At 42.6% G+C, this 22230-nt stretch overlaps 1 protein-coding gene across 14 annotated transcripts in view; it reads right to left on the reverse strand.

The window, feature by feature from the left end:
- The window catches only part of ADGRE1 (adhesion G protein-coupled receptor E1), a 100875-nt gene that overhangs the window by 38987 nt on the left and 39658 nt on the right, over positions 1–22230 (reverse strand). For 9 of the 14 annotated variants that reach the window (XM_060416297.1, XM_042250059.1, XM_042250056.1 and 6 more), the window contains 9 exons: positions 20012–20158; positions 17537–17683; positions 15191–15337; positions 10633–10788; positions 8621–8767; positions 7465–7611; positions 6512–6667; positions 4478–4624; positions 959–1108 (listed from right to left, as the gene is read on the reverse strand). In XM_060416297.1, the coding sequence (XP_060272280.1) occupies positions 959–1108; positions 4478–4624; positions 6512–6667; positions 7465–7611; positions 8621–8767; positions 10633–10788; positions 15191–15337; positions 17537–17683; positions 20012–20158 (1344 nt within the window). The remainder of the gene's footprint in view (positions 1–958; positions 1109–4477; positions 4625–6511; positions 6668–7464; positions 7612–8620; positions 8768–10632; positions 10789–15190; positions 15338–17536; positions 17684–20011; positions 20159–22230) is intronic. The other 5 variants (XM_060416300.1, XM_027969779.2, XM_042250057.1 and 2 more) reach the window with 4 other exon arrangements.

Here is a 22230-nt window from a genome sequence, read left to right on the forward strand (position 1 = left end):
CATGCCCACATGGCTTAAGTGGTACCTTAGTCCCCTGACCAAGGATGGAACTTGCACCCCTTACATTGAGAGCACGGAGTCTTAACCGCTGGGCCACCAGTGAAGTTCCTGGAACCAGGAATTCTAATGTCTTAAGGGATAGAAGAACCAAGAGATACAAAGGGACTGGTTCCCTATATCACTCCACGGAGGAAAGTTGCCCCTCAGCCAAGTATATCTGTATTGGATTGGTGTGAGAGTAAGAAATCTCTATTTTGTTGATCTAGTGGTTCTCAACTGAGGGACCTTGGGCAATGTCTGGAGAAATTTTTAGTGGTCACTTGGATCCAATGGGTAGAGACCAAAGACCCTGCCAAATATCCTATAATGCACAGGTTAGCAGCCCCGACACACAACAAAGAGCTATCCAGCTCCTAAAGTCAATAGTACCAAAGTTGAGGAACCCTGGCCATATAACCAACGTCCCTCTGAGAGTTTCTGAGCCAGCTGCAGTGCTCTGAGGAAGCCCAAGCAGCCTGAGGAAAAGTCCATAAGGAAAACTGAAGGGCCAGCTGAACTCCCAGCCAGAGGCCATTGCCAACTACCAGCCATGTAAGCAAGGTTATTTTGGACCTGCCAACCATGGTAGGGCCCCCCAAAAACCATATGGTCAACCCACAGAATCATGGGCAAAGACAAGTGACTGGGGACTTCCCTAGTGGTCCAGTAGTTAAGGATCTATCTTCCAAAACAGGGGACATGGGTTAAATCCTTGGTTGGGGAACTAAGTTTTCAAATGCCATGGAGCAACTAAGCCTGCAAGCCCCAACGAAAGATCCCATGTACCATGACAAGACCCAAAGTGCCCAAATAAATAAACACTTTTTTAAAAAGAACAAATGACTGTTTTGATAAGTCACCATGTTTCAGGGTAGTTTGACACCCACTGAGAAGTCCCCAAAATGGCTGGAAGAGTTACCTGCACACTTGAAAGCCTCAGGCTTTTCAGGGCTCCACACTCCAGGTGAAAAGAACCCTGGCAAGCAGGAGCAACTGTATTTTCCTGGGATGTTGGTGCAGACAGAATTGGGACCACAAAGAGTTGAGTTCCTGGAACATTCGTCCACATCTAAGTGGAAAATCAAAATGCAGAAGAATGATGAGAGTACAGTAGCAGTTCACAGCCCCATCACTGGCTAAAGCCAATGGGTTTCCCTGACTCCTTCAGGCTCACCTTCTTAAACTCATTTTTGTCACTACAAAAATAAAGCATTTAGAGACGTGTGTGTGACCCATGCAAATCTTCTGATAAGGATCCCCCACAGCTCAGGACAAAATCCACACTCCTCATTAGAACATGTAAGACCCTGAGAGTCTGTTCTCAGCTGAGCTCATCTTTTCCTTTCTTTTTTTTTCTAAGTTTTTTTTTTTTTTTTTTTTTTTTTTATGTGGACCAAGGCTTCCCTAGTGAGTCAGTGGTAAAGAATCTGCCTGCCAGAGCAGGACACATGAATTCAATCCTTCGATCCAGAAGATTCCTTGGAGAAGGAAATGGCAACCACAGTCCTGTATTCTTGCCTGCATAATCCCATGGACAGGGAAGTCTACAGTCCATGGGGTCTCAAAAGAATCAGACATGACTTAGCGACCAAACATTATTTTAAAGTTTTTACTGAATTTGTTACAATTTCGCTTCTGTTTTATGTTTTGGGATTTTGGCTGTGAGGCAAGTGGGATCTTAACTCCCCAGCCAGGGGCCAAACCTTTTCTCACTGCATTGGAAGGTGAAGTCTTAGCCACTGGACTGCCAGGGAAGTCTCTCATATTTTGCTTCTAATGCCTTCATAATTCATGATTCAAATTCATCGATTACCTGTCGGTTCATGAGGCTCATTCTCTCTCACCTGTGTTCCCTCAGCCTCAAATTTATCATTCCCCTCTTTTGTTAATGAATTTCAATTCCTTTCCAAGGAATCACTATATCCAAGTGGAGGGGTAGAGAGCATGGATGTCATGAGTTCAAAGCCTGGCTCTGATCCTTATAATCTGTGTGTTATTGGATATTATGGAGTGAATTATGTCTCTCCAAAATTCACAAGTTGAAGCCCTCCTCTCCCCCAGTGGGATGGCATTTGGATGTGGAAAACAATTAGGTTTAGATAAGATCTTGAGTGTGGAGCTCTCGTGATGGGATTAATGCCCTAAAAAGAAGAGGAAGAGGGACTTTCCTGATGGTCCAGTGGTTAAGAATCTGTCCTGCAATGCAGGGGATGGAGGTTCAATGCCTGGTCAGGGAGTTAATATCCAACGTGCCATGGAGCAACTAAGCCCTCACACCACAACTACTGAGCATGTGTACCACAACTAATGACTCCAGGCACCACAAGGAAGACTATGAGTGCCACAACTAAGACACAACACAGCCAAATAAATACAATGCAACCATGTGTAAAAAAGAAATACATGTTATACTTTTGAAAAAAAGGGGTAAAACACAAGAGCTCTTTCTCTCTCTCTGCTGTGTGGGGACACAGAAAGAATGCAGCTGTGTACAAGACAGGAAGAGAGCTCTCTCCAGAACCCTACCATGTTGATATTTAATCTTGGACCTCCAGCATCCAAAACTATGAGATAATAAATCTCTGTTGGTGAAGCCCCCACCCTCGATATATGGTACCTTGTTATGGCAGTCTGAGCTAACACACTGGATAAGAAAGTTCATCTCTCTGTGTCTCTGTTTCCTCATCTTTGTTTGGTTTTTTTTTTTAATAGTTATGAAAGTTTATTTATTTTATTAAAGTTTTCTCAGACTGTCCATTCTTTTTTCTTTTTTTTTATTAAAGTATAGTTGATTTACAATATTAGTTGCAGGTGTACAACATAATGACTCAATATTTTTATAGATTATATGCCAATTAAAGTTATTACAAAATAATGGCTATTTTTCCTTATGCTGTACAATGTATCTTTGTTGTAGCATGAACCGCCCTCCCACCTCCCTCCCCATAATGTTTCTTCATCTTTGAAATGAAAGCAATAATAGAACCCACCCAATTGAGTTCAGAGGAAATAAGATGATGAGATCAAACCAGTCAATCTTAAAGGAAATCAACCCTCAATATTCATTGGAAGGACTGATGCTGAAACTGAAGCTCCAACACTTTGGCCACCTGATGTGAAGGGCCACCTAATCAGAAAAGATCCTGATGCTGGGAAAGATTGAGGGCAGAAGAAGGGGACAATAGAGGACGAGATGGTTGGATGGCATCACCGACTCAATGGACATGAGTTTGAGCAAACTATGGGACATAGTGAAAAACAGGGAAGTCTGGCATGCTGCAGTCCTCGAAGAGACAGACATGACTTAGTGACTGAACAACAATAAGTATCTTTAAATACTCAGAATGGAATCTGGGACAGAGCAAATATTATAGACGTATTCACTAGCTAACATAAAAAATGCACTGCAAACGTGTTGCTCTTTCTTTATGGCAGGCAATGAGGAAAATCTTTATAGTCATCCACTTCATGAAAGCTCACAGCAGCCCTATGAATTGCAAACTAATATTTGCATTTTTCAGAGGAGAAAACCGAGGCTTCAAAACTGTGAAAAATCACATATCTTGTGAAAAGCACAACTGCGATTTAAATCCACGTTCTGTCTGGCTCTGGTGTTTTTACATGACAGCTTTCCAAGCTGTCTTGAGTCTCAGAGACTGGGAATTTGAAGATTAAGTTGATATCTGTCCTGCACAAGCCCACCCTGAGATGCTAGTGTTTGCAACCTGATTCAGAGGCAAAAGGGCATGGTGGTTGGGGTATGAAGTCACGCTGGGAAGAGCTGAATCTTAACTCTCTTATTTCCTTTCTATTTGACTTTGGTGATTCCATCACAATGGAGGCTGTTCCTCACCTGTAAGATGGGTATAAAATACCATTGTACCATCAGTTTGTTGGGAGGACTGAATGAACACATGTTTGGAAGAGCTTAGTGTCTTGGCTGGGATCCTGCCTCCAGACCACTGCACCTACTGTTTCCTCTTCCTAGAACACCCTTCCCCAGACACCCAGTATCTCACTCCCTCGGGTCTTATATCAAAAATCAGCTTCTCAGCATGACCTCTCCCTACCACTCTATTAAAACTACAGCATCACCCTCATGTATTCCCTATTCACCTTTCCTTGAACTATTCCTGACACACAAGATTTTCCTGCATGCATTTTGTTGTTACCTTCCTCTCCCCACATTTTAAGATAAGTTCCAGGAGAACAAGTAATTTTTACCTGTGTTACTCACTGCTGTATCCTTCATCGCTAGAATAATGCTTGGCATATACTAGGTGCTCAAGAAGTATTTGTAGAATGAATGCATGAATGAATGATTGACTATTGGCTTCAGCTCTACAGACAAGGGCTTTGGACTCAGCTGAGACCCACTTCAACTTCTTCCCCACCACTGCTGTCTTTGCAAACAGATTGGACTTGATTCTTCACTTACCTTCACATGTCTCTCTTGGTCCCTGGAAATTCTTCTTTCCACTTCTGGATTCATATCCTGTGTTGCAGACACAAGAGTAGCTTCCAAGACTGTTGTGGCAAGTCGAATGCTCTGGGCAGCTTCTGGGATTGGCACATTCATCCACATCTGGTGAGTAGAAATCAAAAGCCATGTCAAAGAAGAAGAAATGGTAAAGATGGGACACTACAAACAGGAGATTATCTCCACTTGACCCTCCCCAATATCCAGACTTTCCCCTTCTCCCTAACCTCACTTTAAGTTAGGCACGGCCATGAGAATACATTCTGGCCAATTGTATGCACACAAAAGGTAACAAATAGTTTCAAACCATAATGATCATAGATTGTAGAAATGGCTGTCATGTTCTACTCCTCCCTATGTCCAACCTTGGCATGAGGCTTGTGCCATACAATGTGACATTGCCACTCATCTCTCTAACGTGTGGAGTTTGATTCTGCAGCCCTTCACTCTACCTGGCTCTATGACTTGCACTAGCCAATAGATACAGCAGAAGCAACATGGTGGCACTTCCAAACAGACCTCAAGAAACCTATTTCTGCTCATTCTTTGGGTCCCTTGCCTTTGTCACATGAACAAACTCCAGGATAGTAAGAAAAAGACAAAGTGAAAGAGACACAGATCATCCTAGATGAGCTGCAGATATATGAGGCAGCCCAGCCAAGATCATCAAAGCTGACACACAGCTGACCACAAACACATGAACTAGCCCTGTGGAGACCTAAAGAACTGACCAGAGCAGAGCCCAACCTAAACTTCCAACATGTGGAGTTAAGAAATAAACAAATGGTGGTAGTTTTAGCCACTAACTTCTGGGGTCATTTGTTACTCAGCAATAGCTAACTGCTACAAATAGATCAGAAGTGTCAGAGATGATTTCAAAATATCTCTAACTCCAAGCCAAGGGAATATGTTGAGGGCTTGATCGTTCTATGCCTTGCTTATGGAATCACCCTCCCTTCAGATAATTAGTAATGCTGCAGCAAGCAGACTCAGGAATTGAAGCCCATATCTCTTGGTGACAGTATTCTGGTTGCAGTGTGCAGAATAGATTTGAGAAAGCAACACTAGAAAAATGAGAGACTAGTGAGGAGGCCACTGTAATAATGATGGAACTTAAACCAAGGATGGAAAAGAGTGGAGAGATTCAAGACATATTTAGCAGGTAGATTGCCCAAAACACAATGACCGATTTAATATGGAAGGGAAAGGAATATCAAGAATAACTCTCAGATCTTCATTCAAATACCTTTCAAGAAAAAATTCTGAATTTTGGATCTGAGCTTTCCCCAGGACAGAATTTATCTCAGTGCTAATGACACATGGGACCAGATTATTCTTGGTTGTGGAGAGGCTTAGATGTGCATTGGAGGATGCTTAACAGGATCTCTGATCTCTACCCAGAGACTGACCAGTTGATTAACACAAACTACCCACCAACATCATCAGAACGGAAAACCAAAACTGTCTCCAGATACTGTCATATCTCCCACCAGTTAAGTGTAAATCAGGCTAGAGCTTGAGCCATGAAGTATTCTCAAGTATTGCCTGAGCCACAGCTTAACTCATAGATGACACTCAACAGGAGTTCAAATTCAGCTTCTTCCACTTCATAGCTGTGTATCCTTGGGTAAATGACTTTACCTCTCTGAGCCTCAAGTGGATCATTAGGAACATAATCTTTACCTCATAGGAACATCAAATAAAATTCTTAATTAACTGAGTAGCTAAAAAAGAAGATCAAGTTCTCTATACTTTCACAGATGGGGTTTTTAGAGGTGAATCCAACATGACAGCTGTAGCGGTAGCTTCCCAAAGAGTTAGTGCACTCAGAATGCTCTGGGCAGACCCGATGGGAGAGGCATTCATTAATGTCTGAGAAACAGTGGAGGAGAGTGAGCAGACCAAAGATTAGGTGTCTAAGTTTAGACACCACGTACTCAACTAAATAGGAGTTGTCTACCAAAGATCCAAGCCTGAGTCTGAGCGCATTACCTGTGCAGGTAAAATGACCTGACTTTCCAGGGATCCAATTATTTCCAGTGGGAGAAGAGAAACCAGTCAAACAGCTGCACTCATACCTTCCTGGCAGGTTTCTACAGATTGAGTTAGGACCACAAGTTGGGGCCCTTTCAGAACATTCGTCTATATCTGGAAAGAAAGAGAGACAGAGTTACAAATTTTCTTCATCTTGGGAAATAGTTTGTATTTTCCAAAGATAGTTGAACCAATATCTTTCATTCCTAATGCCATTAATTCAATGTCCTTTCTTTGATACTCCTTCCATCAACCAATGAGACTTATATTTCTTCCCCTGGAATCTGGGCATGTGTGTGACTGTGGTGATGGTGACACTAGGTCATAAAAATACCATGCCAAGTCATCACAATATCACACACTTCCACCTGGTTCTCTTGAGATTCCCATGCTCACTCAGCTGCCATACTGTGAGGAAGCTCAACTAGCCACGCGCTCATGGAGAAGAACTTAGACCTCCAGCTTACAACTCTGGCAGAGCTGCCAGCCAACAGCCAGCACCACCTTCACCTTGTGAATGAGCCCCTTTCAACGTGGATCCTCTAGCTCTCAGTTGGGCCAACACAACTGTCACTGCATGGAGGAATGTCAAGCCATCAGCAGCAAACTCAGCCCAAATACATGATTGTATTTTGTTTCTTGTCTGATTCTCTCACCATAATAAGAAGTTTCAGTAGAATAAGTGTTTTTTCTGTATTGTCACAGTTTCCTCCATCCCTAGAATAATGCTTGGCATACAGTAGGTTCTCAACAAGTGTTTGTTGAATGAATGCATGAATGGATGAATTGGCTTCAGTTCTGCAGACAAGACTGTGAACTCAGCTGAGCTACCTCAACTTTTAACTCTTCATCCAACACTGCTGTCTTTCCAAACAAATTGGATTTGATTCCCCAGAAACCCCTGCACTTACCTTGACATGTCTCCCCTGCTCCCTGGAAACTCTTCTTTCCACTTCTGGATATATATCCTGAGTTGCAGACACAAGAGTAGTTTCCAAGACTGTTGTGGCAAGTCGAATGCTCTGGGCAACTTCTGGGATTGGCACATTCGTCCACATCTGGTGAGTAGATATGAAAACCCAGATCAAGGCGGAGGAAGAAGCAAGGACAGGGGACTGCAAACAGGAGATTCACTCCACCTGTGTGTCACCTGATGCTCCCAAATACCCAGACTTTCCCCTTCTTCAAAACTTCCCTTGCAGTGAGGCATGACGTGAGAGTAAATTCTGGCCAACTCTATGCACACACAAAACGGTGGCAAATACTTTCAAGACATAATGATCATTGATTGCAGAAATGGCTGTCATCATTTTCTCCTCCCTGTGTCCACACCTTGGGATGAGGTTCGTGCTACACAATGCGACCTTGTCACTCTTCTCTTTAAGATGTGGGGTTTGGTTCACCACCTCTTCACTCTCTCTGATTCTGTGACTTGCTTTGAACCAATAAGTGTTTGGAAGCTCAACTAGCCATGAAAATAAACAGCTCTCATTGAGAAGGCAATGGAAACCCACTCTAGTGCTCTTGCTTGGAAAATGCCAAGGACAGAGGAACCTGGGTGGGGCAGTCCATGGCGTCACACAGAGTCGGACATCACTGAAGTGACTTAGCAGCACGGAGAAGAACTTAGACCTCCAGCTTCCAACTCTGGCAGAGCTCCCAGCCAACAGCCAGCACCTCCTTCAACTTGTGAGTGAGCCCCTTTCAACGTAGATCCTCTAGCCCTCAGTTGAGCCAACACAACTGTCACTGCATGGAAGAATGTCAAGCCATCAGCAGCACACAGCCCAAATACATGACTATTTTGTTTGTTGTCTGATTCTCTCACCATGATAAGAAGTTCCAGTAGGATAAATGTTTTTTTCTGTGTTATCACAGTATCCTCCATCCCTAGAATAATGCTTGGCATATAGTAGGTGCTCAAGAAGTGTTTGTTGAATCAATTGCTATTGGCTTCAGCTTTGCATATGAGGGCTTTGAACTCACCTAAGACCCACCTCAACTTCTCACCATTTCTGTCTTTGCAAACACATTGGACTGGATTGCCAAGAAGACCCCTGCAAATACCTTCACACATCTCTCCTCGCCCCTGGAAACTTTTCTTTCCACTTTTGGATTGAAAACCCGGGTTGCAGACGCAAGAGTAGCTTCCAAGACTATTGTGGCAAGTCGAATGCTCTGGGCAACTTCTGGGATTGGCACATTCATCCACATCTGGTGAGTAGAAATGAAAGCCCGGGTCAAGGTAGAAGAAGCAGTGAGAACAGAACACTGCAAACAGGAGATTCATCCCACCTGTTCTCCACCAGATGTTCCCCCCACCAATATCCAGAGTTTCTCAATCTTTCTAAGTTCCCTTGCCCTTAGGCATGACATGAGAATAAATTCTGGCCAATTGTATGCAAGCAAAAGGCTGGCATTTGTTTCAAACCGTAATGATTATAGATTGCAGAAATGGGTGTCATCTTTTACTCCTCCCTGTGTCCGCACTTTGGGATGAAGTCTGCGCTACACAGTGTGACCTTGTCTCTCCTCTCTTTAAGACGTGCAGTTTGGTTGACCAGTCCTTGACTCTAGCTGGCTCTACAACTTGCGCTGTCCAATTGAAATGGCAGAAGCAATGCGGTGCCACTTCCAGACTTAGACCTCAAGAAACCTATTTGCTTCTGCTCATACATTGGGCCCCTTGCCTCTGCCATTGGAACAAACCTCAGGCTAATAAGAAAAAGACAAAGGGAAAGAGAGATGAATCATCCCAGATGAGTCCCAGATATGTGAGACGGCCCAGCCATGATTGCCAAAGCTGACACACAGCTGACTACAAACACATGGAAAGCCCAGGGGAGACCAGAACTGAGCAGCAGAGCCTAACCTAAGGTGCCAACACATGGAATCAAGAGATTAAAAATTGCGGTTGTTTCAGCCAGTAACTTTTGGGGTGATTTGTTACTCAGCGATAGCTAACTGCTTCAAATAGATCAGAAATGTCAGAGATGACTTCAAATATCTCTAACTTCAAGATGAGGTACCCAAGATCCATCCTCACTATAAATAAATAATAGTGTTGTTTAGACTCAGGAAACTGGAGGCCTTAACTCCTGGTGAGAGTGTTACATACTGGCTGCAGTGTAAATGATAGATTTGAGGGAGCACCATTAGAAACAGTGAGAAGACTGCTGCAATAATGTTGGAACTTAAACCAAGGATGGAAAAGACTGGAGAGATTCGAGACACATTTAGCAGGTAGATTTCCCAATGACCTGATGAGTCAATAAATATGCAATGGGGGCAAGGATCAGGAATAACCTCAGGACTTCATGCAAATGCCTTTCAGGGAAAAGTTCTAACATTTGGGTCTGAGATCTCCCTGGGAAGGAGTGTCTCTATCTCAGTACTATTTACATTTGGGATCAAGCATTCTTGCTTGCGGGAAGGTTATTCTGTGCATTGGAGGAGGTTTAGCAGGATCTCTGTCTCTACCCACCAGTTGACAGTTACATATCCAACACAGCACCACCACCTCTTTGGACAAAAGTGTCCCCAGACATTGTCAGTACCACCCTTGCCCCCAGCAGGGCATAAATCAGGCTAGTGACTGAGTCCTCCAGTACTCTCAAATACTGCTTGACCCACTGCTCTACTCATAGGACACCCTCAACAAGAGTTCAAACCCGTGTTTTTCGACTTACTAGCTGTGTATCCTTGAGCTAGTCACTTTATCATTCTGGGCCTTATTTGGATCATTCCTAAAATGGAGATCAAAACCTCTAGCTCATAGGATCATCAGCTAAAGTGCTTAATTAAGGGAGTAGCTAAAAGAAATCAGGTTCTCTGTACATTCACAGGTGTAGTTTCCAGATCTGAATCTAACTTTGCAGCTGCAACGGTAGCTTCCCAAAGAGTTGGTGCACTCAGAATGCTCTGGGCAGACCCCATGGGAGAGGCATTCATTAATGTCTGAGGAGTAGTGGAGGAGAGTGAGCAGACCAAAGATTAGGTGTCCAAGTTTAGCACACTATGTACTCAACTCAATAGGAGAGTCTACAGAAGACCCAAGCCTGAGAATCTGAGCTCATTACCTGTACAGGCGAAATGACCTGGCTTTCCAGAGGTCCAGTTATTTCCAGTGGGAGAAGAGAAACCAGTCAAACAGCTGCACTCATACCTTCCTAGAAGGTTTCTGCAGATTGAGTTAGGACCACAAAGTGGGGGCCTTTGAGAACATTCATTTATATCTGGAGAGAAAGAGTCAAAGTTACACAGTTTCTTCAAATACAACTAGGATCTTCCAAAGATGGTTGAAACAATGTCTTCTCTTCCATATGCCCTTCATTCAGTGTCTCTTCTTGGGTACGTCTTCCATTGAGCAGGCTCTATATCTCCTCCTCTTCAATCTGAGCATCTCTGTGACTATGCAGTGGTGACACTAGCTCATGAAAGTATTGTGCTAAGTCATAAAACTATCACACACCTTCACCTGTTCTTTTGGAATGCTCATGTTTGACTCAGCCACCGTACTGTGAGGAAGCTCAAAGAGCCATGATAAAACAGCTCATGTGGAGAAGAACTAAGACCTCCAGCCACCAGCTTCATTCAGCACCAGCTTCACCTTGTGAGTGAGCCCCCTTTAAAGTGGATCTTCTAGCCCCCAGCTGAACCAGCTCAACTGACACTTTGTGGAACAAAGTCAAGTCACCCTCACCAAAGTCAGCCCAAATAGCAGATGCATGCACGTATGTTGCTTATCATGTTTCTCCCACCCTCAACAAGGAGTTTCAGGGGAACAAATATTTTTGCCTATGTTACTCACTGCAGTATCCTCCATCCCTCCAATAGTTCTTTTCTTTCTTTCTTTTTTTTTTTAGGGTCTCATTTTTTTTAAACTTTATTTTACTTTAAAATACTGTATTCGTTTTGCCATACATTGACATGAATCCACCACGGGTGTATATGCGTTCCCCAACATGAACCCCCCTCCCACCTCCCTCCCCATAACATCTCTCTGGGTCATCTCAGTGCACCAGCCCCAAGCATGCTGTATCCTGCATCGGACATAGACTGGCGATTCGTTTCTTACATGATAGTATACATGTTTAAATGCCATTCTCCCAAATCATCTCACCCTCTCCCTATCCCTCTGAGTCCAAAAGTCTGCTCTACACCTCTGTGTCTCTTTTGCAGTCTTGCATACAGGGTCATCATTGCCATCTTTCCAAATTCCATATATATGTGTTAGTATACTGTATTGGTGTTTTTCTTTCTGGCTTACTTCACTCTGTATTTTCGGCTCCAGTTTCATTCATCTCATTAGAACTGATTCAAATGTATTCTTTTTAATGGCTGAGTAATACTCCATTGTGTATATATACCACAGCTTTCTTATCCATTCATCTGCTGATGGACATCTAGGTTGTTTCCATGTCCTGGCTATTATAAACAGTGCTGCGATGAACATTGGGGTACATGTGTCTCTTTCATTTCTGGGTTTCTCATGTGTACGCCCAGCAGTGGGATTGCTGGGTCATAAGGCAGTTCTATTTGCAATTTTTAAGGAATCTCCACACTGTTCTCCATAGTGGCTGTACTAGTTTGCATTCCCACCAACAGTGTAGGAGGGTTCCCTTTTCTCCACACCCTCTCCAGCATTTATTGCTTGCAGACTTTTGGATCGCAGACATTCTGACTGGTGTGAAGTGGTACGTCATTGTGGTTTTGATTTGCATTTCTCTAATAATGAGTGATGTTGAGCATCTTTTCATGTGTTTGTTAGCCATCCGTATGTCTTCTTTGGAGAAATGTCTATTTAGTTCTTTGGCCCATTTTTTGATTGGGTCATTTATTTTTCTGGAATTGAGCTGCATATGTTGCTTGTATATTTTTGAGATTAGTTGTTTGTCAGTTGCTTCATTTGCTATTATTTTCTCCCATTCAGAAGGCTGTCTTTTCACCTTGCTTATATTTTCCTTTGTTGTGCAGAAGATTTTAATTTTAATTAGATCCCATTTGTTTATTTTTGCTTTTATCTCCAGAATTCTGGGGGGTGGATCATAGAGGATCCTGCTGTGATTTATGTCAGAGAGTGTTTTGCCTATGTTCTCCTCTAGGAGTTTAATAGTTTCTGGTCTTCTGTTTAGATCTTTAATCCATTTTGAGTTTATTTTTGTGTATGGTGTTAGAAAGCGATCTAGTTTCATTCTTTTACAAGTGGTTGACCAGTTTTCCCAGCACCACTTGTTAAAGAGATTGTCTTTACTCCATTGTATATTCTTGCCTCCTTTGTCAAAGATAAGGTGTCCATAGGTGTCTCTGGGCTTTCTATTTTGTTCCATTCATCTATATTTCTGTCTTTGTGCCAGTACCATACTATTTTGATGACTGTGGCTTTGCAGTAGAGGCTGAAGTCAGGCAAGTTGATTCCTCCAGTTCCATTCTTCTTTCTCAAGATTGCTTTGACTATTCAAAGTTTTTTGTATTTCCATAGAAATTGTGAAATTATTTGTTCTAGCTCTGTGAAAAATACTGCAGGTAGCTTGATAGGGATTGCATTGAATCTGTAGATTGCTTTATGTAGTATACTCATGTTCACTATATTGATTCTTCTGATCCATGAACACGGTATATTTCTCCATCTATTAGTGTCCTCTTTGATTTCTTTCAGCAGTGTTTTATAGTTTTCGATATATAGGTCTTTAGTTTCTTTAGGTAGATATATTCCTAAGTATTTTATTCTTTTCATTGCAATGATGAGTGGAATTGTTTTCTTAATTTTTTTTTCTACTTTCTCATTATTCGTGTATAGGAATGCAAGGGATTTCTGTGTGTTGATTTTTATATCCTGCAACTTTACTATATTCATTGATGAGCTCTAGTAATTTTCTGGTGGAGTCTTTAGGGTTTTCTATGTAGAGGATCTTGTCATCTGCAAACAGTGAGAGTTTTACTTCTTCTTTTCCAATTTCGATGCCGTTTATTCCTTTTTCTGCTCTGATTGCTGTGGCCAAAACTTAGAGAATTATGTTGAATAGTAGTGATGAAAGGGGGCACCCTTGTCTTGTTCCTGACTTTAGGGGAAATGCTTTCAATTTTTCACCATTGAGGATAATGTTTGCTGTGGGTTTGTCATATATAGCTTTTATTTGTTGAGGTATGTTCCTTCTATTCCTGCTTTCTGGAGAGTTTTTTTTATCATAAATGGATGTTGAATTTTGTCAAAGGCCTTCTCTGCATCTATTGAGATAATCATACGGCTTTTATTTTTCAATTTGTTAATGTGGTGAATTACGTTGATTGATTTGCGGATATTGAAGAATCCTTGCATCCCTGGGATAAAGCCCACTTGGTCATGGTGTATGAGCTTTTTAATGTGCTGTTGGATTCTGATTGCTAGAATTTTGTTGAGGATTTTTGCATCTATGTTCATCAGTGATATTGGCCTGCAGTTTTCTTATTTTGCAGTATCTTTGTCAGGTTTTGGTATTAGGGTGATGGTGGCCTCATAGAATGAGTTTGGAAGTTTCCCTTCCTCTGCAATTTTCTGGAAGAGTTTGAGTAGGATAGGTGTTAGCTTTTCTCTACATTTTTGGTAGAATTCAGCTGTGAAGCCGTCTGGACCTGGGCTTTTGTTTGCTGGAAGATTTCTGATTACAGTTTCAATTTCCATGCTTGTGATGGGTCTGTTAAGATTTTCTATTTCTTCCTGGTTCAGTTTTGGAAAGTTGTACTTTTCTAAGAATTTGTCCATTTCTTCCACGTTGTCCATTTTATTGGCATATAATTGCTGATAGTAGTCTCTTATGATCCTTTGTATTTCTGTGTTGTCTGTTGTGATATCTTCATTTTCATTTCTAATTTTATTGATTTGATTTTTCTCCCTTTGTTTCTTAATGAGTCTGGCTAATGGTCTGTCAATTTTATTTATCCTTTCAAAGAACCAGCTTTTGGCTTTGTTGATTTTTGTTATGGTCTCTGTTGTTTCTTTTGCATTTATTTCTGCCCTAATTTTTAAGATTTCTTTCCTTCTTTGGGGTTCTCCATTTCTTTCTTTTCTAGTTGTTTTCGGTGTAGAGTTAGGTGATTTATTTGACTTTTTTTCTTGTTTCTTGAGGTATGCCTGTATTGCTATGAACTTTCCTCTTAGCACTGCTTTTATAGTGTCCCATAGGTTTTGGGTTGCTGTGTTTTCATTTTCATTAGTTTCTATGCATATTTTGATTTCTTCTGTGATTTGTTGGTTATTCAGATGTGTGTTGTTTAGCCTCCATATGTTGGAATTTTTAATAGTTTTTCTCCTGTAATTGAGATCTAATCTTAATGCATTATGGTCAGAAAAGATGCCTGCAATGATTTCGGTTTTTTAAAATTTATCAAGGTTAGATTTATGGCCCAGGATGTGATCTATCCTGGAGAAGGTTCCGTGAGCACTTGAGAAAAAGGTGAAATTCTCAATAGTTCTTTTCTATATAGCAGGTGCTCAAGAACTGTTTGCTGAATGAATGCACGAATGGATGAATTGGCTTCAGCTCTGCAAACAAGACTTGGAACTCAGCTGAGACCTACCTCAACTTCAAACTCTTTGTCCAGCACTGCTGTCTTTCCAAACAGATTGGACTTGATTCTCCAGAGGACCCATGCACCTACCTTGACATATCTCCCCTGGTCCCTGGAAACTCTTCTTTCCACTTCTGGATATATATCCTGGGTTGCAGACACAAGAGTAGTTTCCAAGACTGTTGTGGCAAGTCGAATGCTCTGGGCAACTTCTGGGATTGGCACATTCGTCCACATCTGGTGAGTAGAAATGAAAACCCAGATCAAGGCAGAGGAAGAAGCAAGGACAGGGGACTACAAACAGCAGATTCACTCCACCTGTTTGCCACCTGATGTTCCCAAACCTAGACTTTCCCCTTCTCCAAAACTTCCCTTGCAGTGAGGCATGACGTGAGAATAAATTCTGGCCAACTCTATGCACACACAACACGGTGGCAAATAGTTTCCAGCCATAATGATCATTGATTGCAGAAATGGCCATCATCGTTTACTCCTCCCTGTGTCCACACCTTGGGATGAGGTTCGTGCTACACAATGAGACCTTGTCACTCTACTCTTTAAGATGTGGGGTTTGGTTCAACACCTCTTCACTCTCTCTGGTTCTGTGACTTGCTTTGAACCAATAACTACAGCAGAAGTAAAGTGGTGCCACTTCCAAACTTAGACGTCAAGCAGTCTATTTGTTTCTGCTTATACACTGGGCCGCTTGCCTCTACCACATGAACAAACCCCAGGCTAACAACAAGAAAGACAAAGTAGAAGAGGGATGGATCATCCCAGATGAGTCCCAGAAATGTGAGACAGCCCAGCCAAGACCAGCAAAGCTGACACACAACTGACAACAAACACAGGAACAAGCCCAGTCAACACTTAAAGAACTGACCAGCGGAGCCCAACTCAAAGTGCCAACACATGGTCAAGACACAAAGAAATGCTGTTAGTTTCAGCCACTAACCTCTGGGATGATTTATTACTCAGCAATAGCTAACTGCTACAAATAGACCAGAAACATCAGAGATGACGTCACATATCTCCATCAAAATCAGGTAGAAAATCAAAATCTCTACCTCATAGCATCATCAAGTGAAGTTCTTAATTAATTGAATAGCTAAAGAAGATCACATTCTCCACATATTCACTGACTGAGGATGTTAGAGCTGAATTGAACTTGGCAGCTGCAATGGTAGCTTAACAGTTGGTGCACTCAGAATGATCTGGGATACCCCACTGGAGAGGCATTCATTAACGTTGGAGGAGCAGTGGAGAAGAGTGAGCAGATAAAGATTAGGTGTCTAAGGTGAGAACACATATGTGTGCATCCGTGCTAAGTCACTTCAGTCGTGTCTGAATCTCTGTGACCCTATGGGCTGTAGCCCACCAGACTCCTCTATCCATGGAATTCTCCAGGCAAGAATACTGGAGTGGGTTGCCATACCCTTCTCAAGGGGATCTTTCTGACCCAAGGATCAAACATGTGTCTCCTGCATTTGTAGGCCAGTTCTTTAGCACCTGGGACACCCCCAGAAAACGTATGCACCCAACATAATCGGAGCTGTCCACAAAAGCCTCATGCCTGAGAGCCTGAGCACATTATCTGTACAGGTGAAATGACCTGGCTTTCCAGGGATCCAATTATTTCCAGAGAACAGAGTTACAAATTTTCTTCATCTTGAGAAATAGTTTGTATTTTCCAAAGATAGTTGAAGCAATATTTTTCATTCCTAATGCCCTTAATTCAATGTCCTTTCTTTGATACTCATTCTTCAACCAATGAGGTTTATATTTCCTCTCCTTGAACCTGAGCATGTATGTGACTGCGGTGGTGGTAACACTAGGTCATAAAAATACCATGCCACATCATCACAATATCACACACTTCCACCTGGTTCTCTTGAGATGCCCATGCTTGACTCAGCTGCCATACTGTGAAGAAGCTCAACTAGCCATGCAAAAAAACAGCTCTCATGGAGAAGATCTTAGACCACCAGCTTACAACTCGGGCAGAGCTGCCAGCCAAGAGTCAGCACCATCTTCACCTTGTGAGTGAGCCCCTTTCAACGTGGATCCTGTAACCTCAGTTGAGCCAACACAACTGTCATGCTTGGAAGAACGTCAAGCAATCAGCAGCAAACTCAGCCCAAATACATGATTGCATTTTGTTTGTTGTCTGATTCTCTCACCATGATAAGAAGTTCTAGTCGAATAAATTTCTTTTTGTGTTATCACAGTATCATCCATCCCTAGAATAATGCTTGGCATACAGTAGGTGCTCAACAAGTGTTTGTTGAATGAATGCATGAATGGATGAATTTGCTTCAGTTCTGTAGACAAGATATTGAACGCAGCTGAGATCACCTCAACTTCTAACTCTTCATCCAGCAATGCTGTCTTTCCAAACAGATTGGACTTGATTCCCCAGAAGTCCCAAGCACCTACCTTGACATGCCTCCCCTGGTGCCTGGAAACTCTTCTTTCCACCTCTGGATATATATCCAGAGTTGCAGACACAAGAGTAGTTTCCAAGACTGTTGTGGCAAGTCGAATGCTCTGGGCAACTTCTGGGATTGGCACATTCGTCCACATCTGGTGAGTAGAAATGAAAACTCAGATCAAGGCAGAGGCAGAAGCAAGGACAGGGGACTGCAAACAGCAGATTCACTCCACCTGTTTGCCACCTGATGCTCCCAAATACCTAGACTTTCCCCTTCTCCAAACTTCCCTTGCAGTGAGGCATGACGTGAGAATAAACTGGCGAAAACTGTATGCACACACAAAACGGTGGCAAATACTTTCAAGACATAATAATCATTGATGGCAGAAATGGCTGTCATTGTTTTCTCCTCCCTGTGTCCACATCTTAGGATGAGGTTCATGCTACACAATGAGACCTTGTCACTCTTCTCTTTAAGATGTGGGTTTTGGTTCACCACCTCTTCACTCTATCTGGTTCTGTGACTTGCTTTGAACCAATAACTACAGCAGAAGTAAAGTGGTGCCACTTCCAAACTTAGACCTCAAGAAGCCTATTTGCTTCTGCTTCTACACTGGGCCCCTTGCCTCTACCACATGAACAAACCCCAGGGTAACAACAAGAAAGACAAAGTAGAAGAGAGATGGATCATCCCAGATGAGTCCCAGAAATGTGAGACAGCCCAGCCAAGACCAGCAAAGCTGACACACAACTGACCACAAACACAGGAACAAGCCCAGTTGACACTTAAAGAACTGACCAGCGGAGCCCAACTCAAAGAGCCAACAAATGGTCAAGACACAAAGAAATGGTGTTTGTTTCAGCCACTAACCTCTGGGATGATTTATTACTCAGCAATAGCTAACTGCTACAAATAGACCAGAAACATCAGAGATGACGTCACCTATCTCCATCAAAATCAGGTAGAAAATCAGAATCTCTACCGCATAGAATCATCAAATGAAGTTCTTAATTAATTGAATAGCTAAAGAAGACCAGATTCTGCACACATTCACTGACTGAGGATGTTAGAGCTGAATTGAACTTGGCAGCTGCAATGGTAGCTTAGCTTAACAGTTGGTGCACTCAGAATGCTCTGGGAAGACCTCACTGGAGAGGCGTTCATTAACATCTGAGGAGCAGTGGAGAAGAGTGAGCAGATAGAGATTAGGTGTCTAAGGTAAGAACACATATGTGTGCATGCGTGCTAAGTCACTTCAGTCGTGTCTGAATCTCTGTGACCCTATGGGCTGTAGCTCACCAGGCTCCTCTGTCAATGGGATTCTCCAGGCAAGAACACTGGAGTGGGTTGTCATGCCCTCCTCAAAGGGATCTTCCTGACCCAGGGATCAAACTTGTGTCTCCTGCATTTGTAGGCCCATTGTTTAGCACCTGGAAAATCCCCTGAAACATATGCACCCAACATAATCGGAGCTGTCTACAAAAGACCCATGCCTGAGGGCCTGAGCACATTACCTATACAGGTGAAATGACCTGGCTTTCCAGGGATCCATTATTTCCAGACAGAGTTGCAAATTTTCTTCATCTTGGGAAATAGTTTATATTTTCCAAAGATAGTTGAAACAATGTCTTTCATTCCTAATGCCTTTAATTCAATGTCCTTTCTTTGATACTCCTTCCATCAACCAATGAGATTTATATGTCCTCCCCTTGAATCTGAGGATGCGTGTGACTGTGGTGGTGGTGACACTAGTTCATAAAAATACCATGCCAAATCATCACAATATCACACACTTCCACCTGGTTCTCTTGAGATGCCCATGCTTGACTCAGCTGCCATAGTGTTTGGAAGCTCAACTAGCCATGAAAATAAACAGCTCTCATTGAGAAGGCAATGGAAACCCACTCTAGTACTCTTGCTTGGAAAATGCCATGGACAGAGCAACCTGGGTGGCTGCAGTCATGGGGTCGCACAAAGTTGGTCATGACTAAAGTGAACTAGCAGCATGGAGAAGAACATAGACCTCCAACTTACAACTCTGGCAGAGCCGCCAGCCAACGGCCAGCACCACTTTCACCTTGTGAGTGAGCCCCTTTCAACGTGGACCCAATACCCTCTGGTGAGCCAATACAACTGTCACTGCATGGAAGAATGTCAAGCCATCAGCCGCAAACTCAGTCAAATAGCACACAGCCCAAATACATGACTCTATTTTGTCTGTTGTCTGATTCTCTCACCATGATAAGAAGTTCCAGTAGAATAAATGTTTTTTTCTGTGTTATCACAGTATCCTCCATCCCTAGAATAATGCTTGGCATACAGTAGGTGCTCAAGAAGTGTTTGTTGAATCAATTGCTATTGGCTTCAGCTTTGCATATGAGGGCTTTGAACTCACCTGAGACCCACCTCAACTTCTCCCCACCATTTCTGTCTTTGCAAACACATTGGACTGGATTCCCAAGAAGACCCCTGAAAATACCTTCACACATCTCTCCTCGCCCCTGGAAACTTTTCTTTCCACTTCTGGATTGAAAACCCGGGTTGCAGACACAAGAGTAGCTTCCAAGACTGTTGTGGCAAGTCGAATGCTCTGGGCAACTTCTGGGATTGGCACATTCATCCACATCTGGTGAGTAGAAATGAAAGCCCGGGTCAAGGTAGAAGAAGCAGTGAGAACAGAACACTACAAACAGGACATTCATCCCACCTGTTCTCCACCAGATGCCCCCACCCCCGCACCCCACAATATCCAGATTTTCTCATCCTTTCTAAGTTCCCTTGGAATTAGGCATGACATGAGAATAAATTCTGGCCAATTGTATGCAAGCAAAAGGCTGGCATTTGTTTCAAACCGTAATGATTATAGATTGCAGAAATGGGTGTCATCTTTTACTCCTCCCTGTGTCCGCACTTTGGGATGAAGTCTGCGCTACACGGTGTGACCTTGTCTCTCCTCTCTTTAAGACATGCAGTTTGGTTGACCAGTCCTTGACTCTAGCTGGCTCTACAACTTGCGCTGTCCAATTGAAATGGCAGAAGCAATGCGGTGCCACTTCCAGACTTAGACCTCAAGAAACCTATTTGCGAGGGAGGGAAAGATGGCGGAGGAATAGGACGGGAAGATCACGTTCTCCCTCACAAATTCCTCAAAAGAACATTTCAACGCCGAGCAAACTCCACAAAACAACTTCTGTAGGCTGGCAGAGGACATCAGGCAACCAGAAAAGCAGACCATTGTCTTCAAAAACAGCATCCCCCCTCCCCACAGCGCGACTGAACTAGTGAGCCTAAAAACCAGCAAACAGAAGAAGTTAATCAGAGGGAACCACCTTGGAAGTGAGCCCACACGGCCCATAACATCAGAGAAGAGCCAGATATATTTTTAATTTTTAATATTTTTAAAATCATTCTTTTTTTTTTTTGCTTTTTGCTTTTTTTTTCTTTTTTTTTCCGAGCTTTTTTAAATTGTTAAGTCTTCTATTTCTCCTCTAATTTTTATTTCTATAACCTAGTATTACTATTTAAAAAAAAAAGACTTTTTTTTTTTAAGGCAAATACCATATATACTCTTTGGATGGTTGTTGGTGTTTTGTTTTGTTTTGTTTGTTTGTTTTTTAATAATTCTTTTTTTATTTCTTTCTTCCTTTTACCTTCTGCTTTTCTTTAATATTGTATCTTTGAAAATCCAACCTCTACTCCAGATTTTTAATCTTTGCTCTTAGGTATTTGTTGTCAATTTTGTACATTTAAAAACCCAAACTTTACTACCCAAGTTTACCTGAGAGCGAGATTACTGGCTTGACCACTCTCTCCTCCTCTGGACTCTCCTTTTTCTCCACCAGGTGGCCTCTGTCTCTTTTCTCCCCCATCTCTTCTCTACCCAACTCTGTGAATCTCTGTGTGTTCCAGACGGTGGAGAACACCTAAGGAACTGGTTACTGGCAGGATTTGTCTCTCTCCTACTCATTCCTCTCTCTGATCCTTCTGGTCACCTCTGTCTACTTCCTCCCTTTCCTCTGCCCCGTGTAACTCTGTAAATACCTCTGAGCGGTCCAGACTATAGAGCACACATAAGGAAGTGACTACTGGCTAGCTTGCTCTCTCCTCTCTTGATCTCACCGCATCTCATTCCAGCTACCTCTAACTACCCCCTCCATCTTCTCTTCTCCTTGTAACTCAGTGAACCTCTCTGAGTGTCCCTAAATGTGGAGAAACTTTTCATCTTTAACCTAGATGTTTTATCATCGGTGCTGTATAGATGGAGAAGTCTAGAGGCTACTATAAAAATAAAACTGAAAACCAGAAGCAGGAAGCTTAAACCCAAAGCCTGAAAACATTAGAGAACTCCTGAATTCAGGGAACATTAAGCAATAGGAGCTCATCAAATGCCTTCATACCTACACTGAAACCAAGCTCCACCGAAGGGCCAACAAGTTCCAAAACAAGACATACCACCCAAATTCTCCAGCAACACAGGAACACTCCCCTGAGCCTCAATATACAGGCAGCTCAAAATTACCCCCAAACCTTTGATGTCTCATAACCCATTACGGGTCACTCCACTGCACTCCAAAGAGAAGAAACCCAGCTCCACCCACCAAAACTCCAACACAAGCCTCCCTAACCAGGAAACCTTGACAAGCCACTGATAGAACCCCACCCAAAGTGAGGAAGCTCCATAATAAAGAGAACTCCACA

This window comes from Ovis aries, chromosome 5, assembly GCF_016772045.2.
Source record: "Ovis aries strain OAR_USU_Benz2616 breed Rambouillet chromosome 5, ARS-UI_Ramb_v3.0, whole genome shotgun sequence".
In the NCBI taxonomy this organism is placed as follows: Eukaryota; Metazoa; Chordata; class Mammalia; order Artiodactyla; family Bovidae; genus Ovis; species Ovis aries.